General features: G+C 41.4%; 1 protein-coding gene across 1 annotated transcript; it reads right to left on the reverse strand.

Moving 5' to 3' along the window:
• Positions 1 to 1972: 1972 nt before the first annotated feature.
• On the reverse strand, positions 1973 to 18200 carry sec24d (SEC24 homolog D, COPII coat complex component). Its single transcript, XM_072439576.1, has 23 exons — positions 18142 to 18200; positions 16874 to 17062; positions 16673 to 16757; positions 16217 to 16344; positions 15382 to 15918; positions 14984 to 15165; positions 14786 to 14897; positions 14585 to 14712; positions 12986 to 13124; positions 12787 to 12902; positions 12025 to 12149; positions 10870 to 11061; positions 10696 to 10789; positions 9988 to 10104; positions 9736 to 9906; positions 7319 to 7415; positions 7079 to 7224; positions 6874 to 7012; positions 5749 to 5867; positions 5490 to 5669; positions 4265 to 4456; positions 4096 to 4185; positions 1973 to 3023 (listed from the first exon to the last, which is right to left on the reverse strand). The coding sequence occupies exons 2-23, from the start codon at positions 17013 to 17015 to the stop codon at positions 2883 to 2885; spliced, it is 3372 nt and encodes a 1123-aa protein (XP_072295677.1). The 5' UTR covers positions 17016 to 17062; positions 18142 to 18200; the 3' UTR covers positions 1973 to 2882.
• Between the last annotated feature and the right edge of the window lie 1248 nt (positions 18201 to 19448).

Raw genomic sequence — 19448 nt, forward strand, 5'->3', positions numbered from 1 at the left:
AATACTAAGGCAAGTGTTCAAAAATCAGTCGATACTAATGAGTTTTGTGTTCAAATGTGTCACAAAGAATATGATAATGACGTGTAGAAGCTTTAGAAGCGTTATATCCGCTCCGCCCAGGCCTGAGCTGATCCAAAATGAGAATAAACATGTAGATAAACTAATATATAGACACTGTATTGCATAAATGTTGACAAATTATAATAAGTATAGTTATTTTAGCATGAGAATCAAAGGCCCAACCACCATCGATGACACCAATACAGACGTCTGTATATTAAAGTACATCTGGCCCTCAGAGGCAACTTGGCCCTCAGAGGCAACTGTTGTTGTGATTTTGGGCCTTACAAAAATAAATTGATTTGATTTGATTTGATTTTAGAGATTGTTATGTCTATGCACAGGGTTTCTAATATGGATGTTCTCTGCTGTTCTTTGCGCTGTAAAACAATTATAACAGACCTTATTTGCCACCATCAAAATCAACATTAGGGATGTGACGATTATTCAGTCACAATATGAATCGTACCAACCAAAAAATACCAACAGGACCATTTTAAAAGCAAAATTAAGTGCTTTTCAGCCCAAAAAACAGGCCTAAATGTAAAAAACGTCAACTTTATTATTTATTTAAAGTTTATCTGGCTGTTTTTTGTCAAATTTAACTTTATTACGTCTTTCAGAGAGTTATTTCTCGTAAAGCCGCTCACAAACTCGAGCAAACGTAACATGTTAGACCACGAGAATGAAAGGAAATGAAAGATTTCCCTTTTGTTTGGTCTCGATAATCGTGAATAATCGCCAAATCTCAATCTTTTCTTCGAAACACTAGAATCCGATCCCTAATCAACACGCTGCATTCTAAATCACGACCAGTTTGTTTTATTGTGCCTCCTCTCTTATTTGTACTTGGGTTTGTCTTATGTCTTTAGCACAGGGGCAGTGTGGGTATTATTGATCCGGTATTACCTTCATTGTACAAAGGATTGTGAATTGTACAGTATTAAAGGAGAATTCACCTCTTAAAATGAATATCAGGTCTTTAGATTCCACTGTTTGAAAGGTATAAATAATGTAACTTCATGTATTATAGTCATGTTTTGGTTTATTTACTATTTACACCCTGTTTCTCCGTTTCCCCCTGGGTCTATGGGCAGAAGTCCAGCAGCACTTTAGCTTGACCGGTTCCTGCTGTCTGCAATTAAACCATTGATTGACCTCAAACACAAGGCATGCTGGGTAAAAAAAAATCCCCTTCTTACGGACAGCCCCCCCTTTCGCTCACTGGACAAGATTGGATTACTCAAATCAAGGGGAGGACGCGCTGTAAATGCTTTCTGTCGTTTAAAAGGAGATTTCGTTATTAAATTAAACGTTTGGGAAAGTACTCGGAGCAGTTTTACCCGCGAGCTTTCCACGCCGGATCGTAGCCTGAAGATGCATGTTGACCCGACAAGAGGCAGACAAAAGACAGTGGCAGTGGAACGTTGCTAATTTATTATTATTTTTGAATCATGTTATGAAAATGTGATGTATCTATTTACAAAAAGAGAACTATCAAACGAGTCTTGTCTTCATTCTTTTCAAAGATTTTCAAAGTTTAAGTGAAAAAAAAAACATTAAAAACAATATAAATGTTTTAAAAATGATGTATAAAATGCCATATTTCATTCACAATACTCGTAATTATATATGTAAAAGTGTTAGAACCTGCTACTCAATGTGCAGTGTATTGAAAAATGGTGTTTTACCGCCCTCTTCTGGACAAAACGTGTTACTTTTTGGATTATTTCTGCTGCAACACTAAAACAAATATCAATCTTGTGCTTAAATGTTCACATACCATATATTTGGCTTGTTTTTAGTGTTTTAAAGGGGTTTCAAAGTGATGAAAACGTAGTATAATTCATTATTCCATTGCTTTTGATGTTGTAACTCAGCTGTACTTCTGATTTAAAAAAACAAAACAAAATTAGAACGTGCATTTCCACCTGAGATTTATTTGCATACAAACAATTTGGGTCCAACACAAACTCTACAACAACTTAAGGCAATATTATTTTTAAACGTGGGCACAATATGTCAAAATAATACACGTCGTCAGTACATTTGTAACGTATATTACACTTGACTGACACACGTCGGACCATTTCTGTTTGATGAAATAACAGTGAAAAACTCTACATTAGATCTGTATTTGTTTCATTCATACTAAAATATAATCCATGCTCTGGTGTTTGGCACGAATATTCAAAAATACAAGATTTCAGACACTGGATTTAAAAGTAATTGAAATCTACAGGTTGTTTTGGTAAGATTGCACTTCCCATTAATTAAAACTATCTTTTTCCCTCTGGCATAGTGACATTGTAGCACCATCCTATTGAATTTGAAACACTCCGGACACATAACGTTATATATTTATACAATATAATCTGGAAATGTAAAAAGTTTCACGATATATCGCTCGACAAAATAAATCTTATCAAAGTTATTACATTTCCTCAACAATGGATAAAGGTTTTACATAGATGTTCGTGTCAAAGCTGCTTTTATTGAGTTTTGTTAAAAGAAAATGAACTTTGCGCCTCAGAAAAAAGCGTCGAATCCGCAGAATAAATCGTGCGTTTCGTTTCAAATCACAGGCAACTGGAAAGATAATGTAATTCCTCTAATACTGAGATAAGAATTAATAAAATATATAAGTTTACAAAGCATTTCTTGAGAGGAAAGTGGTTCGCCTGCAGTGTAATCAGAAGGCCGCTCACGGGTCGTCTCCCTGTTTTAACTTAAAGGTGTAAATCATATTTTTGGTCCCTCTGAAGGCACAAACTGAAGAAGTCCTGGTCCTGTATTGTCCGTGCAGGTGCGGGAGCGGCGGGTTAAGACAGGAGCTGCCTGATTTCCCGGTGCACAAAGCAGAGGAAGTCCATGTACGACGCTCCACCGTGAAGACCCTTGTCCTCCACCAGGAACTGACGGAACACCACCTCCGGTTTGTCCTTCTGCCTCACGATGTGGAGCTGAAACGGGACCAAGATTTAATGCCTTTTATGGTTTTGACGTGCCTTTTTTTTTAAACTTTATGATTGGCACTCTAATACGATAATAAATAAATAAGTGAACAATAAATCAGATAAGTGGATTTCCGCTATTTTCGCCATATTTTTTCAATACAAAGTCATCTGTAAAGGCTAAAACTACATATATTTTCGCAGATTAAATAAAACTGATCAGAGCCTTATATCATTAGACCATACGAACCTGTCCGAAGAAAAAGCCTGTATAAATTATGAGGATAAAATCATTTTCTGTTTGATTACCGTATTTTCCGGACTATAAGTCGCACCAGCCAAAAAATGCATAATAGAGAAGAAAAAAAAGATATATAAGTTGCACTGGAGTATGAAAAGTGAAAATAACAAATAATGTCACATTTAACTCACTCCGGAGTATATATATAAGTATAAGTCGCTCCCCAGCCAAAACTATGAAAAAAGGTGCGACTTATAGTCCGGAAAATACGGTAATATTTTAAGAATTTAGTCTATTAAATAAGGACGACTAAAACTGTAAATAGATCTTGCGAAAACTCAAATCCATTTTTGTCAAGAGACTTATGCTGCGTTCATACAGGTCATTACCGTATTTGCCACACAATAAGGTGCACCTAAAAGCCTTTAATTCACTCAAAAAACACAGTGCGCCTTATAATCCAGTGCCTTATATATGGATTCATTCTGGTTGTGCTGACTGACCTCGAAACTAATGTGTGTGGTACACGTTTTGTTTCGCTTAATAATTTCGCCTTATAGTGCGGAAAATACAGTATTTTGGTCCTGAATTCAGCCAATGTTTGTCCTGATGTGGCCTTTGTTTGGTCCTGTTCTAGTCCAGGTTTAGTTATGGCCTAGTCCAGGTTTAGTTTCTTTGTTTTGTGGCGAATAATCAAGCGTGAACTCAAACTGAATTTTAGCTGTCGTCAAAATGAACAGCCCTGTTGGAAACGACTGCTCTGCCATTTTCTCACCACCAGAGGGAGGCGTAGAGCAAAACATCCCGTCACGTTAATATGATTTGAAACATTGTTCTTACTTTCATTGAGCTGGGCCTCTTTTCAAGCAGATCCTGGACGATAACGCGGACTTTCTTTGACAGCGGGTTGTCTAGCTCTGGCAAATCCGACTGAAAAAGAAAGAAAATCACCAATGAATAAGGTCAAATTGGAAAAACGTCCCTAGTTAAATGATGTTGAATTGCGTACCGTGTTGGGCTGCAGGTGAGCGAGGGACGGCAGGTTGAAGAGGCTCTGGATGAGGTCAGGAGAACTTCCCTGTCCCAGCCACAAGAACATGCTGTGCCCGTTCTCCAGCAGGAACAAGCCGGAGTCGGAGAGGCGGTCTTCGGAGCAGCGGACGGGGGCGGGAAGGACGTCACTGCCGGCGTCCATGTTGTGCTGTCAGTCAAACGCAAACGTCCAAATGTGAGGAAGAAGTGCCGGCACGAGATATTAAAAAGGTTGGGTTTACAGGTGTTAGGACATCTTACAAATCTGTGGTCAAATAAACCTTTAAAATACAAAATGACACATGATTTGACCTGGATTATGGTTAAGATCTGATTAAATAGCTCAAAATAAGACTGCTGTGTGCCATTGACATCTAATTATAACGTGTTTTTGATCATGTGAATAAAGTGATGCTGGTGTGCTGTTAGCATGCTAGTTGTTGTTAGCATTACGGGCTCTGGAGCTTGTGAAAAGCTCTTATAAACTCATCAGGGTGAATATTTGGGATGTTAGGAAAGCCAGGCATATCTTTGGACGGCTGCAAACAAATTTTTCATGTTTTTAATACCACAAAGTAAATTACCAAAAGAAACCAGAAGAAAATATTTAGTCTAGATGTAACAAAAACTGACAAAGTTCAAAGTATCAAAGCAAATGAACAAAGGGCGGCGGCTCTGAGGTAGAAAAGGTCAGATGGCTTCTAGGGGCCCAGGGCTGACACTGAGGAGCTTTGTGTGACTTAAACAAGCGGCTTAGAGAGGGAGGGGCCTAATTATTACAACACAGTAAAGTCTGCATCTCGCCCTGTGTGCACGCTCCCCATCCTCTCTACCTCCTCCTCTCCTTCCCTCTCTCTACCTCCTTTTCTCCCTCTCTACCTCCTCCTCTCCTTCCCTCTCTCTACCTCCTTTTCTCCCTCTCTACCTCCTCCTCTCCCTCTCTCTCTCTCTCTCTCTCTCTGTGTTTGTGCTCCTCTGTATTTCATTGAACATTAGAGACCACCACTGTCCGGATGTGAGAGTGCCATAGGTCTAAATGTGTATTCTGCTTTACTGCTGTACTCCAGCTGCTGAAAATACACAAAAAGCTTTCAGGGGCCAAGGCTGTGCTCAGGGGACTTTGTATTTCAGGGTGAATATTTCAAACCTGTGGCAGTTTAGTACTTTTGACTTTCTTGTGTTGTGACCGTGTGCGTTCTCACCAGCGGGACGAGGCGTGGATAAAGCAGCAGCTGCGTCTCCTCCACCCCCATGGCCATGACGGACAGCCTCTGGTGGGCCCTCTCGTCCGTGGGCAGCTCCGCGCTCGCCGCCAGCGGAGCCGATTTCATCAGGCTGTTCATGTAAACCGGGAACACCTTCATGGTGTCGGGCAGGATCAACTGCGCGGGGAAGACGAGGCAGAAAACATGAGCGCGCACACACGTGTAGGGACGTGAACGCGGGGCTGAGAGGACTTACCTGGCTGGCTGCAGAAGCACTAGCGCAGTTCTTCCTGTAGCACGCTAACATGTGCGCCGTTTGGTTGACCAGGATCTCCCGCACGTTCTTTATGGGCTGCTTCAAAATGGCACGGTAAGCTGCGCGGGACGAGAGGAGACGTGAGATGAAAGGCCCAGAGAGGGTTTGAAGGGCAAGATCAGAGCCTGTTTTTTAGGGAGTTGTAATGAATTATGGGAGAAATGTGGCTGAGGAGGCGGTATGTACAGGCTGAGGAGAAGCAGGACCAAAGAAAGAGGAAAGAGTGATACAAATGTACAGATTTATGTGCTTTATGTAAACCAGGTGCTGCTCATTTCTACAACTCGTTTTTCCCCTGCTTCAGTCAGAGAGCGTTACTGTCATTACTGTGTTTGTGATGGATCCAGGAAGAAAGTTAAAGTCTTTGTCTGTTGAGTCGAGTTACTGTTAAAAGCTGGTGTTTCCCATTATATTTAGAGCGTAAAAGGAGTTACATCTCTACAGCTCGTGGCTCTCACAAAGGCTAGTATTCAAATGCGAGAATTATTTTGGACATGAGCAAAAAAGACTGAAAAGTGAAGCAGGGTGGACCACGCCTTCACAGCCAATACTATCGAAATAATACTAATATTTAACAGACAATGGACAAAATGGGATTGTTCTTTTTGACTCAATAAAACTCATATTATGCCTTAACCCTTCGTGACGTTGGATACCACCCCCTTTATTCTCTGTTTTATTCTTCACTGATCTCCTCCCTGGTCCGGCACAGCATCATTTAAACGTGTTTTAATAAAGAATAAAATATATACAAAAATAATGTTCTGTTTTTACAATACATTTTCCAGTGGGAGAAACATGTTAATGCAGCTTTGAATGACCTTTCGTTTAAATTACAGATGCAGACCAGAAATAACCTAACTTCACTTATTAAAGATGCTTTTGTTTATTCTTTATTTGTACACTTAAATATATGTTTGAAGTCCAAGTCTGGGCATTATACACCAATTCAAGATTAACACTGCTTTAACGTGCCTCTTTTAGTCAATGGTGCTTGTCATTATACACCAAAAACATATGTAAAAGTACTGTAAAGTAAAGTACTGTACTGCACGAGTCCATTACCTGATTTGGCAAAGAAGTTGATGAGTGAATCCGTCTCGCAGCTTTTGAACAGGTTGGACAGTTCCGCGCTGCAGTTCAGGCCGAGGTTGTGAACGCGCAGTCTTCTCTGTCCCCCCAGAGTTGTGTAGAGCAAGGCGCACTGCAGGACCACGTGTACAGTGAGTCCACGAGTACTTCAAATACACGTCCAGACCTCTTAACGTACCTGGATCATTGCCCCCGTGTCTTCGCTCAGAGTGTCGTCGTGCTTGAATTCCACCGTCACCGCTTTGTCGCAGTCCACAACGGCCATCTCTACGTCCGTGGTGTTGTTCATGTGGACCGCGCCGAAGAAGTCTGTCGCTCTGAAGCCTAAAAGAAAAGAATACACCAGTTATGAATGTTAATATCCGACAGCCAAGTGAAGCTGTTTGAATTATTGAAAGGAAATGGTGTTGCAGTTGACCTGTGCTGGTACGAACTCTCATCACGGCGTCGAATCCAACGGGTTTCTGCACGTCTTTCCTCAGGTCTCTCAGGAAGTGCTCGCCGTCCGTCTCCACCTGTCACATTATAAGAGATCCATGGTCACAAGCCAGTGTCACGTTTGGAAGAGCAATGCCGTCTCTGACCACCAGAGGACACTGTTCAACTATGACATGGATGTATGTGGGTTTCAGAATGATCAAAGGTTAGGACTTGAAACTGATTATTATATATTTCAAATGGGAAAAAGTCCTCGAAATGTTGCTGAACTACATTAATACAAACGTCTCATGTAATATTCAAATTTAATGAAATAACACATTCTTGATTGCAACTAAATGTCAAGTCGTCATTCTTGCAAAAATATAAATACAACTTTACCTATAATTACTATTTACTATAATGATTTTGGCTTGAGCTATTTAAATGTGCCTTGAAAAGATTTCAGATTTCAGATTTGAATAGAATAAAATATCATTTGGAGTGTCCACAGTAACTTATTCATCAAAACAGAAAACAAAACAATCACCAAAGATAAATTTAAACAACCAGACGCAGTCACCTGGATAATATCTGCTACATTAAATACCACTCTTTTCATTAAATGTAGTGTTTTGGTAATTATTATTTTTATTATTTTATTGTTTTATTGTAGTTTTATTTTTTTTTATTTTTTTAATCTTTTGTGTTTTTTGCGGCATGAATGTGTATTTGATGAAAACGAATAAAAAACATCGTTATATAATATAAAATAGTATATATATAAAAATATAGTTAATTTAAGTAGTCATTTTGTAGTAATGTGCAGTGACACAAACACTGCACTGTATTGTCAGTCTGCATGAAAAAGCTCCATAAAAAGCTTTCAACTGGTTCAAAATGCAGCAGCAAGATTACTAACAGGAACAAAAAGAAGAGAGCACATTACGCCAGTGCTGAAGTCTCTTCACTGGCTCCCCGTCGAGTCCAGAATCAAATTCAAAATTCTACTCTTGACCTACAAAGCCATAAATGACATGGCCCCATCCTACCTCAAAGATGCTATAGAACCATATCATCCAAACAGAGCTCTTCGCTCTCAGAATGCCGGCCTTCTGGTGGTGCCAAGAGTCTCTAAAAGTACTGTAGGAGGTAGAGCGTTTAGCTACCAAGCTCCTGTGTTATGGAATCAGCTCCCGACCCATGTTAAATATGCTGACACAGTCTCTTCATTTAAGTCCAGGCTTAAAACGTTCCTCTTCGAAATCGCTTATGGTCAGACTAGTTAGGAACAGAAACATAAACCCACAGCTTCAGCTACGCTGCCCTAGGAGTAACTGTGCTGGGGGAAGTATGACAGCTTGAGCACTATCCTCTTCTTCTTCTGACTACTTATGCTATCAAACAATATTTATTTTTTGATTCCACTTGCAAACTGTTCACCGCCTTCTTTTCTTTCTCTCACTCCTGAGGACCTGTGGACCCAGATGCCCCTCCCCTGGTGAAGTGGTCCCTGCCCTGTGTGGACGGTCCCTCATCTGCCTGAAGAGTGGGTCCAGCTCGACTCAGACGGTCTCTCTTCTGCCTGAAGAGTGGGTCCAGCTCGCCTCCGACGGTCCCTCATCTGCCTGAAGAGTGGGTCCAGCTCGCCTCAGTCGGTCCCTCTTCTGCCTGAAGAGTGGGTCCAGCTCGACTCAGACGGTCCCTCTTCTGCCTGAAGAGTGGGTCCAGCTCGACTCAGACGGTCCCTCTTCTGCCTGAAGAGTGGGTCCAGCTCGACTCAGACGGTCCCTCTTCTGCCTGAAGAGTGGGTCCAGCTCCAGTCTCCTCGTGTCCGTCTGTGAGAGTCGGATCTCTCCTTCACTGGAACTCCTCCAGGTTTCTACGCTTTTTTCCCAAAGAGGTTTTTTTTGTAGTTTTTCCTGGCCGAGAAGGAGAGTCTAAGGACAGAGGACCCTGGGACATCGTCCCTCGCCACCACAGACATTGTCTGACTTCATCGCCACCACAGACATTGTTGATTCATTTCTCCCTGTGGCCCTCAGAGGCAACTGTTGTTGTGATTTTGGGCCTTACAAAAATAAATTGATTTGATTTGATTTGATTTGATTTGCATGAACCACTAGAGGACACTGTTCTTACAATACAGCCTCTGAATACAGATCAGCATCATTTATGTGTAAATTATTGTTATTTTTTGTTATAATTATTGCTACACTTTGTCCAAGTTTAGCAGAATCCCACACAGTCTAGTCCTGCCTTTCCTTCTCTGCACGTTGCCATGCCAACAGCTCCTGTGGGACGTTTCTGCCTCAGCCTCTTGGTCCTGTGCCAGGCTCATTTTGCCTATTTAAAATCAGTCACGTAAACGCCCCCCAGCGCCTCGATGCCCGTCGAGTCGGAGCCCCCTGAACGCACCTGGAAGTTGTTGTACTTGTACACGGAGCCGCCGGTGTGAAAGGGAACGCTGCCCATGGTCGACAGGTCGGCGTACTGACTGGGGAAGAGGAAGAGGTCCACGCTGCAGCCGCTGGCCACGCAGTCTTTGGCCAGCTGCTCGTAGACGCCTTTCTGCGGCTGGAAAAGAGTCTAGAGGAAAGAAGGAACCACGTCAAAAATCCAGTTTTGGCCGTGTTCGTGTCGGGGCCCGATATGAAACGTGGCGCTCACCTTTTCTTTGTCCGTGTTGACGAGCTTCTTGTCGTCTCGGTTTTTCAGCTTGCCGGGAGCTTCAGCCGTGGGCATGGCCGACTGGAAGACGAAAAGTTTGCCACTGCATTCTGCCGCCTGAAAAAGAGTCGAGAAGAAAGATGGTGGTGAATTCTACTCAGGACGAAGACCTTTAGTATCATGCAAACTTCTACTACTCTTTTTTTAATTCTACTTGTGCTGTTCTTTTACTTTTTGCCACAACTGTATGCATTTGCGATTATAAATAATGACAGATTTCAGTTTTAGTTCATTATTACACTTCTAAAGACATAGTATTATCTTGTCTTACGCTAGCTGTTTTTTATTTTTATTTATTCTATTTTAATCTTTATTTATTTATTTTTCTCCTCCATTCTTTATTAGGAAATGAGAGGTTTTGTCTATAGGAGTTTTTTGTTTATAAGAGTTTTGTTTATAAGAGTTCTTCCTATAAGTTATCTGTCCTTTTCCTCTGTATCTACCTGCGTTGCAACAATGGAATTTCCCCATGTGTGGAAAATAAAGGATTATCTTATCTTATCTTATATACAAAAAGGAACAAAGACATTGAAACTACCTTAAATGACCTAAAAGTTTGAACGAATGACTTGTTTTTATGTTTCTAAATGTGTGAATTGACCGTTCGCTCTGGACAGCAGGTTTTTGGTGTTGACAGACGTCTCTGACCTTTAGTGCTTCCACTCCGGCCTGGATGACGGGGGCAAAGACCGTCTCGCTCTCGTTTGAGTTGGCAAACATGTCCGGGATTTGATCGAGAAGGCTGCCGGGGGAAGGAAAAAGAAAAAGGTACTTGGTCAGCCACGCTTTGGTTGAAGTACGTTTAAACGGCGCGGGACTCACTTGTAGATGACGGCCTTGGAGTCCTGGTAGTTGACGAGGAAGCCGTCGAGCAGCGGCACGAACATGTCGGCCGTGTCGGAGACCACCATCATCTGCGGCTGGGCCAGGGCGCTCTTCACGTTGTAGAAGTGGAGGACTTTGTTGTAAGTGACGAAGCCGACCTTTACCACCGAGCTCTCGCTGCCCTCCTCCCTGAAGATACACGAAGAACAACAAGAACTCACTCACCTGGTTCAAACGCCATGTTGGATTTACACTTATTTGTGTTGTATTTGATGTACTTTGTGTTTGGAAGATGCACATCAACATCTACAACTTATTCTCTTAACATTTACAGACCAAAATGAAACGTTAAGTAATAATTTAGTATCCTGGACCTGTATTTTCAACTACCGTATTTTCCGGACTATAAGTTGCACCTTTTTTTCATAGTTTTGGCCGGGGTGCGACTTATATTACTTATATACTTATATTTATATGTCGGTGTGTTATCCCTCATTCGTCCAGGAGTGTTACATTGTAGAAAAAAAAACTACAACTACACAACAGAACCTTTTTCTACATATATTTCTACTTAAATATTTATATGTATATACTTAAATACTCCGGAGCGACTTATATGTGATATTATTTGTTATTTTCACATTAGCAACTGCATTTCATACTCCAGTGCAACTTATATATGTGTTTTTCTTGTTCTATTGTGGATTTTTTGGGCTGGTGCGACTTATACTCCAGTGCGACTTATATATGTTTTTCACACTTATTGTGCTTTATCTCCTATATTTTGTAAATATAATTAGCATATTTTTTCTATTTTACTGTACGATAGGGACACGCGCTGGAATAGTTTTTTAATTCAACTGTTTTTGACTTTTTTCGGCTGGATTTGAGCGTTTTTCGTTGCGGTCGTTGTGTTGTTGTGACGTGAGCTAGCTCCGAGCTTTATTTATAGGAGATCTTCTACTGAAAGTGTTTTTCAGACTTCCTATAAGTGATCTGTTCTTCTGTATCTACCTCTGTATCTACCTGCGTTGCACCAATGAAATTTCCCCATGTGGGACAATAAAGGAATATCTTATCTTATCTTATCTTAAAAATCCGCATTATGCTTTCGCCACGTAACAAATCTTTGAATATTTCCGCTGTACTCACTTTGGTAGTTTCTCCAGCAGCGTCTTCAACTCGTCACAAATCATTTTGACCAGCCCGTACTTCACGTTGTTGTAGGAGACGTCGATCATGAAGATGAACGCCGGGGGATTCGGCGGCTTGTTGTTCTGAGGGCAAAACACCAGGTCAAATGAACCACAGTCTTTTATAAACGCAAAGTTGTCCCGTTTAGATACTACAAAATAAATAGCCACGGACTGTTAAGTTTGGGCCGCGCGTCTCGACATTGTTTTGTTTCCAAAGTTACAGACTCTTGACAAGAAACGTACCTCCTGAAGCTTTTAATAGCTGGCCTAGAAAGATAGATGTTTATATAATTACATAATGCCTTTTACAGTTAACTTCTACCTCTCCCTGGACTCTGATGAAAGTGCATTTTTAGCATCGTTTTAGCATCGAAATATGGGGTTATTATGTCTCTATGGAAGCTTCAGCTGCTGGGAACACATCAGAGTCCAGGGAGAGGTAGAAGTAAAAGGCCAATTCTAAAACAAGACCATTCGAAAACGATTCAATAAATATCCAGTTTTGTCTTATTTTCTATTACTGATACGTGTTCAAATCTAGTTTTTTTACTTATTTCGTACGTATCTCTCACTTCAACTTAAAACCTAACCTGAGACAGAGCACAGTGACGTGGTTTATGAGCCGGACTACCCTTTCTGACGACGCTGAAGTCACAAAGAAGCGTTCACGGTGAAGGAAACTGATGGAAAAGAGTTAAAAGGTCGGAGACGTTCAAACCTTGCAGTAGTCGAGCGTCGCCACGAACTCGTACGAGCCGAGACACAACTCGGGCCGCTCGTAGAAGTCCACCCGTCGCCCCACGTGGTCAAGGTGTTGGAAATAAAACGCCGGGACTAAAGGGAAAAGAGAAAAGGACCATTTAGTGCGCCGTGTGTAATGCTTTTGAATTGAAGAGTATATGGATGTAATGCCGCGCCTTCGTTGACGCAGTTGCAGAAGCCGCACTGGAAGCGCCGGCCGCCTTCGGTGAACTGCATGAACGGACACATGTAGGCCTTGCATCGGTTGCAGCGGATGGGCCCGGTCTCGCCGTGGTTCACGACGTGTAGAGGAGTCTGCACGGACACGCAAAGAAACAAGAACATGGCTCGGATAAGCGATAATGTGGGGAAAAAGCAGATCTCAGCACGTTTTGGCTTACAATGAGGATTTAGGGGGTGATTAAAGTGCCTATGGCAGGTTTTTAAGATGTTCTCATTTTGGCTTTATTTGGTGTGTTCATACCTGTTGTACATATATATATTATAGTTTTACACCAATCGAGCAGGTATTTGTGGAGAAAATGTTGAAAAATCTGTAGAAAATGACAGGAAGTGACATCACACCTCATTCATCTATATTTATGCAGAATTTACACAAAAGAAACAACTTTTTTTGACCCTTTAAATAGTAATTCAACAAAATAAAGTCGCTCTCACGCATTTTTATTTTTATTTGTGGAGAAAACTTTGAAAAATCTGTAGAAAATGACAGGAAGTGACATCACACCTCATTCATCTATATGTATGCAGCATTTGAATTAAAGAAACAACTTTTTTGACCCTTTAAACAGTTCAACAAAACAAAGTCGCTCTCATGTATTTTTAATTTTATTCGTAGAGAACATTTTTTAAAATCTGTAGAAAATGACAGGAAGTGACATCACACCCCATTCGTCTATATGTATGCAGCATTTGAATTAAAGAAACAACCTTTTTGACCCTTTAAATAATAATTCAACAAAATAAAGTCGCTCTCATGCATTTTTATTTGTCAAATTAACAAAATGGTGACATTAGATGAGTTTTTGCACAGTGTTTGCTGAGTAATTTCCTACTGTGATGTCAGCAATTACAAACAGGAAGTAGAATCATAAACCTAAAAAATGTGCTAGTCTGGGATAATTTTTTTAGAACATTTTAAATATATTTCTAAGCCTGAATCTCTCTTAATAAGCATTTGTTCATTAAGAATTAAGTCTCTGATTGTGCATTATTAAGACTATTAAAAGTGAAGTGATTATAAAGTGTTACTGAGCTGAGTCGTAAGTGGGCCAGCGCTTATAACGACACAAAGGGTAAAGATAGAACGAGAAACTGGGTGAAATCGCTTGTAAATCCGAGTAGTTGAAGAAACACATTTGGTATTCATTAATTTGGCACTAATTAAACTAAAGCTGGATAAATACAGAAGCAGCATTGCCCTAACGGTGTTATTGTGCCTGAAGGAAATGGAAAATACTTGATTCCATCCAAAAACAAGCTTTAATCTCACAAAATCTCTGGTTGAGTTCGCTCCAGGATAAAGATCATTACGCGGTTCCTTCAGATTGATAACAGATTTAAAGGTTGTTCAAATGTTTTAAGCCAAAAATCAGTTGAAATAATTGAAAAACAAATAAATAAACACAATTTTCCACTGCAGGACTGGCCCAAAAGCAGACAAACATGTACAGTCACGCTCATGATGTGATTGGATGTTGTTTTAACCTGCAGAAAGCTAAACCCGCCTCTTCGTTTTATCGCTGGAGACTTACCTCACTATTTGGCAAACGAGCCAGCGGTGTAATGATGGTCGCCAGGGGGACTTGGCACTGTTTGGCCTGGTCGGCGGTGCAGGGCAGGGAGTAGGTGGTGCATCTCATGAACCTGGGACTGGCATTGCCTGGGAGCACAAAGTGTTGAGTCGGCGAAGGTAACGTGAGAAATAAAGCGATAGTTAGTCAGTGATGGGAGACCTTGGTCCTGGACGGTGAACTGTGTCGTGACCAGAGGGGGCACTTGTCCTCGGACGCTTGTGTTGTAGATCTGTCCTCCTTGTCTCAGCTGGTCGTCCTCGATCACCTGCGTCTGAGACACAAGTGGAACTAGATTAATGAAAACTTGCTTCATAATGTGTTCCAAATGTCATGTTTCTATGTTTGATTTATGCTCACTGGGCTGGGGATGGAGTCTGGGTCCAGTTTCTTTTGTGGTGGTCCGGCAAGTTGAGATGGTCCTGACGGGAAGCCACCAGTCATTCCAGGCGGGGCTCCTCCCATGGCTCCTCCCATGGCTCCTCCCATGGCTCCTCCCATGGCTCCTCCCATGGCTCCTCCCATGGGCCCGCCAAACTGACCTAAGACAAGTGAACAAACGAAGTACATGGTCACATCCAATCAGTGAATGTGTGAGTGGTTCCTTAATGTAAAGCTACTGTCCATAACTATACAACTACTAGTACTAGTACTAGTACTAGTACTAGTAGTTGTATAGTTATGGACAGTAGCTTTACATTACTAGTACTAGTACTAGTACTACTAGTAGTAGTAGTAGTAGTAGTAGTAGTAGTTACCTGGTTGCTGTGGAAACCCCTGTGGACCAGGACCTGCCGACTGGAAGCATCCAACACCAGGAGGAGGAGACCCAGGAAAATTACCTCCCATGCCCCCCATGGATGGACCACCCATAGGAGGGGCATTCATAGGAGGGGCACCCATAGGAGGGGCACCCATAGGAGGGGCACCCATAGGAGGGGCACCCATAGGAGGGGCACCCATGGGAGGGGCACCCATAGGAGGGGCACCCATAGGAGGGGCACCCATAGGAGGGGCACCCATAGGAGGGGCACCCATAGGAGGGGCACCCATGGGAGGGGCACCCATGGGAGGGGCACCCATTAGAGGAGCACCCATAAGAGGAGCACCCATGGGAGGAGCACCCATGGGAGGAGCTGTCATCTGAGGGGACATGGGAGGAGCTGTCATCTGAGGGGACATGGGAGGAGCTGTCATCTGAGGGGACATGGGAGGGGACTGTGGGCCCTGGTGCATCGGGGGTTGGCCCATCACTGGAGGTGGTCTCTGAAGGGGTGGAGCTTGAGTTCCTGGTGCTAAACAAAACACACGTCCACATTCTAATAAGAACGTGAAGAAGAAAATGCAGATCCCATGTCCCATTGTTTATAGTCCAGAGAATGACCAGTACGTGCTGCCAAATGTGATCATTTACACACAATTATATAAGTATAATTGAAATAGCTACAAACTGTTTTACCATAAACCTCTAAAGAGATCAGAGCAGATCAGATATACTGTCTATCTATAACAGAAACTAAAATATTGACCTTAATCGAGCATTAAAGTCCAGCATAGGTCGTGTACATGTTACAGAAGTAATGTGATGTGTACCATAACTGCCCATGCTCATCGCACTCATCTGGCTCGTAATCTGTTGTGTTGAGAGTGAGGGCGGAGCTGCCATGCTGTTGTACGAGGACTGAGGAGGCTGTCCATAAGCAGCGGTGGGAGCGAGGTGCCTGGAAGAGAGGGAAACATACTTTAGTAATCATAAAAGAGCAGATCCGTTTCCTCTTTAGGAGTCGCCATTGTAAATCACCAGCTGCATTCTTTTCCCCTTAAAACTAACTCCATAATCCTCCTGTTTGGTCCTCCACCTGCCCACACATTATACATCCTCTGTACATGTCCAGACCATCGGAGTCTGACCTCCCTGACCGGTCAGACTCAGGGTCAGACTCCGGCCCCCAAAGCGTCAAACTCCTGATGTACTGTAATCTTATCTCATCTCGTCAGTCCCAAACTTCAAAGATGCTGTACTTTTGGGTTCAGAGAAGTGGTAGTTACCTGTGAGGAGGAGTACCGCCGTTCTGCTGCACATTCGGACTGTACGGAGCCGCTGGGGGCCCTACGGCAGCAGGTTTCATCACACCTGCCGTGAGTAAAGTACAAATACGAGATGTAATACGATGTAATACGATGTAATACGATGTAATACGATGTAATGCGATGCTGCGTTTACACAATGGGACAGGAAGAGCGCTTTACCTGTCGGCGCTGCGTTATAGCCCTGTGGCGGGCCCCCGTAGTGCCCGTAGAGAGGCTGCGTTGCCCCCGGAGGTCCGTAGCCCCCCATCCCGGGCTGGGCCTGAGAGTACGGGGGCGCGGCCACATAGCCCTGTTGACTCATCTCGACTTTGATGGTGGTTTACTCTTTCCTCATGCCAGGGAGAAACACTGCAACGACATCGAAGCTCGATTTGATGTGGCGAGTTTAAGAAAAATACAGCACGAAACGCCTTCAAAACAGCTGCTTCAACACGGTACACGGCATTTGACCCTATCCAATCATTAACGCTCCTGCAACAAGGACCTTTGGCTCTACTTATTGGGAGATAAAGCAATTATCTTTATACCATTTATCTTAAAGACAGTATAAGCTGCTTGAGTTAACTTGGGGTGTTCCTGCCCATTCAAACAGTGACATTTATGCGGTTTGATCGTGGCGTGTTCATTGAAAACACATTTTTAGAGTAAAAAAAAAGTCAAATTAAATAACCTTTTCATGTTTGACACTTTCTCTTTCATTTTTATCTTAGTTTAACCCTTTTTACATCATTTATCTTGTCAACAATCAGCAAGATATTCTTTTTATTCAACCAGAAAAGTCCCACTCTGAGATTATGGCCCTGGCGAGTCGAACCCGGGACCTTCTGGCTGTGAGGTGAGAGTGCCAACCTCTGTGTGCCACAATCAGATTACTCACAGTATCAGATGTAGGCTGTTTACGTGACAATAAACTCACAGAAATCAGACAATGATCAGATTTTTTGAATGGGATTTGTGCACAATTTAGCATAAACAAATATGAAACCTAAAATTAAAAGGGAAAAAATTAACTAAGAAACAACAAACCTCTGTTTAATTGAACAAATGTTGATTTTAAAAGTAATATTTCAATGTATCGACCTCGGGGTGGTAATTATACAAATGTGCCACGTCAAATACCGTTATGATGGCAACAAATCTGAGCATCATGACGTTCCCTTCACAAACGCTTTAGCATCACTCAGAATCAGACAATAAACAACATAAATGCATTTAAATAACAGCTGTAATAAACGGAGATGGCTCCTGTCCAGAGTCTGTGTGTTTTTATGACAGGATCGATAGTAATCTTAGTGTGGCATCGCGGAAATTAAACTTTTCAACACCGCTGTCGCTCTTAAATGATCGTACAGAGACGTGCGGACGAACGCGGGACGAGCTGCGACACAAAACGCCTTAAAAGAAACGGAAACGTTGTTGTTATTTACCTGGATAACCGGGCAGAGTCCGCGTATGTCTGTCGCTCACGGGGAAAGCGGAGTGCCACGTCAAACTCCACCAAAGCGCCGGCCTGTGCGTGCGCCGCTCACGCCGACCAATCAGCTGCGAGGGGACTAGAGGTTAAAGGAGGGTGTGAGCGTGAGGAGTGAGGCGGCCATCTTGGAACTGTAAGAAGAGCAAAATACTATGAAAGTAAAGGGCGGTTATTTTGGTGTTTTTATTCCGATTTCTTTTTTTTGACATCGAATCTAGTAAAAAATATTCATTGTATATTAATATGATTACTTTTTTTTATTCGATGGGGGGGAAAATACAATGTCAAAACAAAATGTATTCGATGTCAAAGAAAATGTATTCAATGTCAAAAAAAATGTATTCGATGTCAAAAAAAATGTATTCGATGTCAAAAAAAATGTATTCGATGTCAAAAAAAATTAATTCGATGTCAAAAAAAATTCTATGTAAAAAAATAACATCGTGATAAAAACACAAAATAACTCATAGCAGAGCTTCTCAAACTTGTTCTGGCGCCTCACAACATGTTGAAGAGCGCTGAATTGGCGCTTCACTGCTGTTTTTTTTTTTTTTACATCAAATCTAGTAAAAATATTCATTGTATATATTTATGATTACTTTTCTTTAAAATTCGATGTAATTTTTTTTTTAAAAATACAATGTCAATTTTTTTTATTCCATGTAAAAAAAATTATTACAAAAAATTCCATTCCTTCTTCTTCTTCTTCTTCTTTGGTGTTTTATGGCAGTTGGTATCTAAGTGTTACATTACTGCCAGACTTTATTCCAGAGCTGACTCCTCTTTGTCCTTTTTGTTACATCTTAGACTTTACTTTTTAGAATTTATTCTTTAGACTTTATTTTTAGACTTTATATTTTAGACTTTACTCTTTAGACTTTATTTTTTAGACTTTACTCTTTAGACTTTACTCTTTAGACTTTATTTTTTAGACTTTACTCTTTAGACTTTATTTTTTAGACTTTACTCTTTAGACTTTATTTTTTAGACTTTACTCTTTAGACTTTATTTTTTAGACTTTACTCTTTAGACTTTACTCTTTAGACTTTACTCTTTAGACTTTATTTTTTAGACTTTACTCTTTAGACTTTATTTTTTAGACTTTACTCTTTAGACTTTACTCTTTAGACTTTATTTTTTAGACTTTACTCTTTAGACTTTACTCTTTAGACTTTACTCTTTAGACTTTATTTTTTAGACTTTATTTTTTAGACTTTACTCTTTAGACTTTATTTTTTAGACTTTACTCTTTAGACTTTA

Source organism: Eucyclogobius newberryi, unplaced genomic scaffold, assembly GCF_026437365.1.
Source record: "Eucyclogobius newberryi isolate DKJ021-1_F unplaced genomic scaffold, fEucNew1.0.hap1 SCAF_97, whole genome shotgun sequence".
In the NCBI taxonomy this organism is placed as follows: Eukaryota; Metazoa; Chordata; class Actinopteri; order Gobiiformes; family Gobiidae; genus Eucyclogobius; species Eucyclogobius newberryi.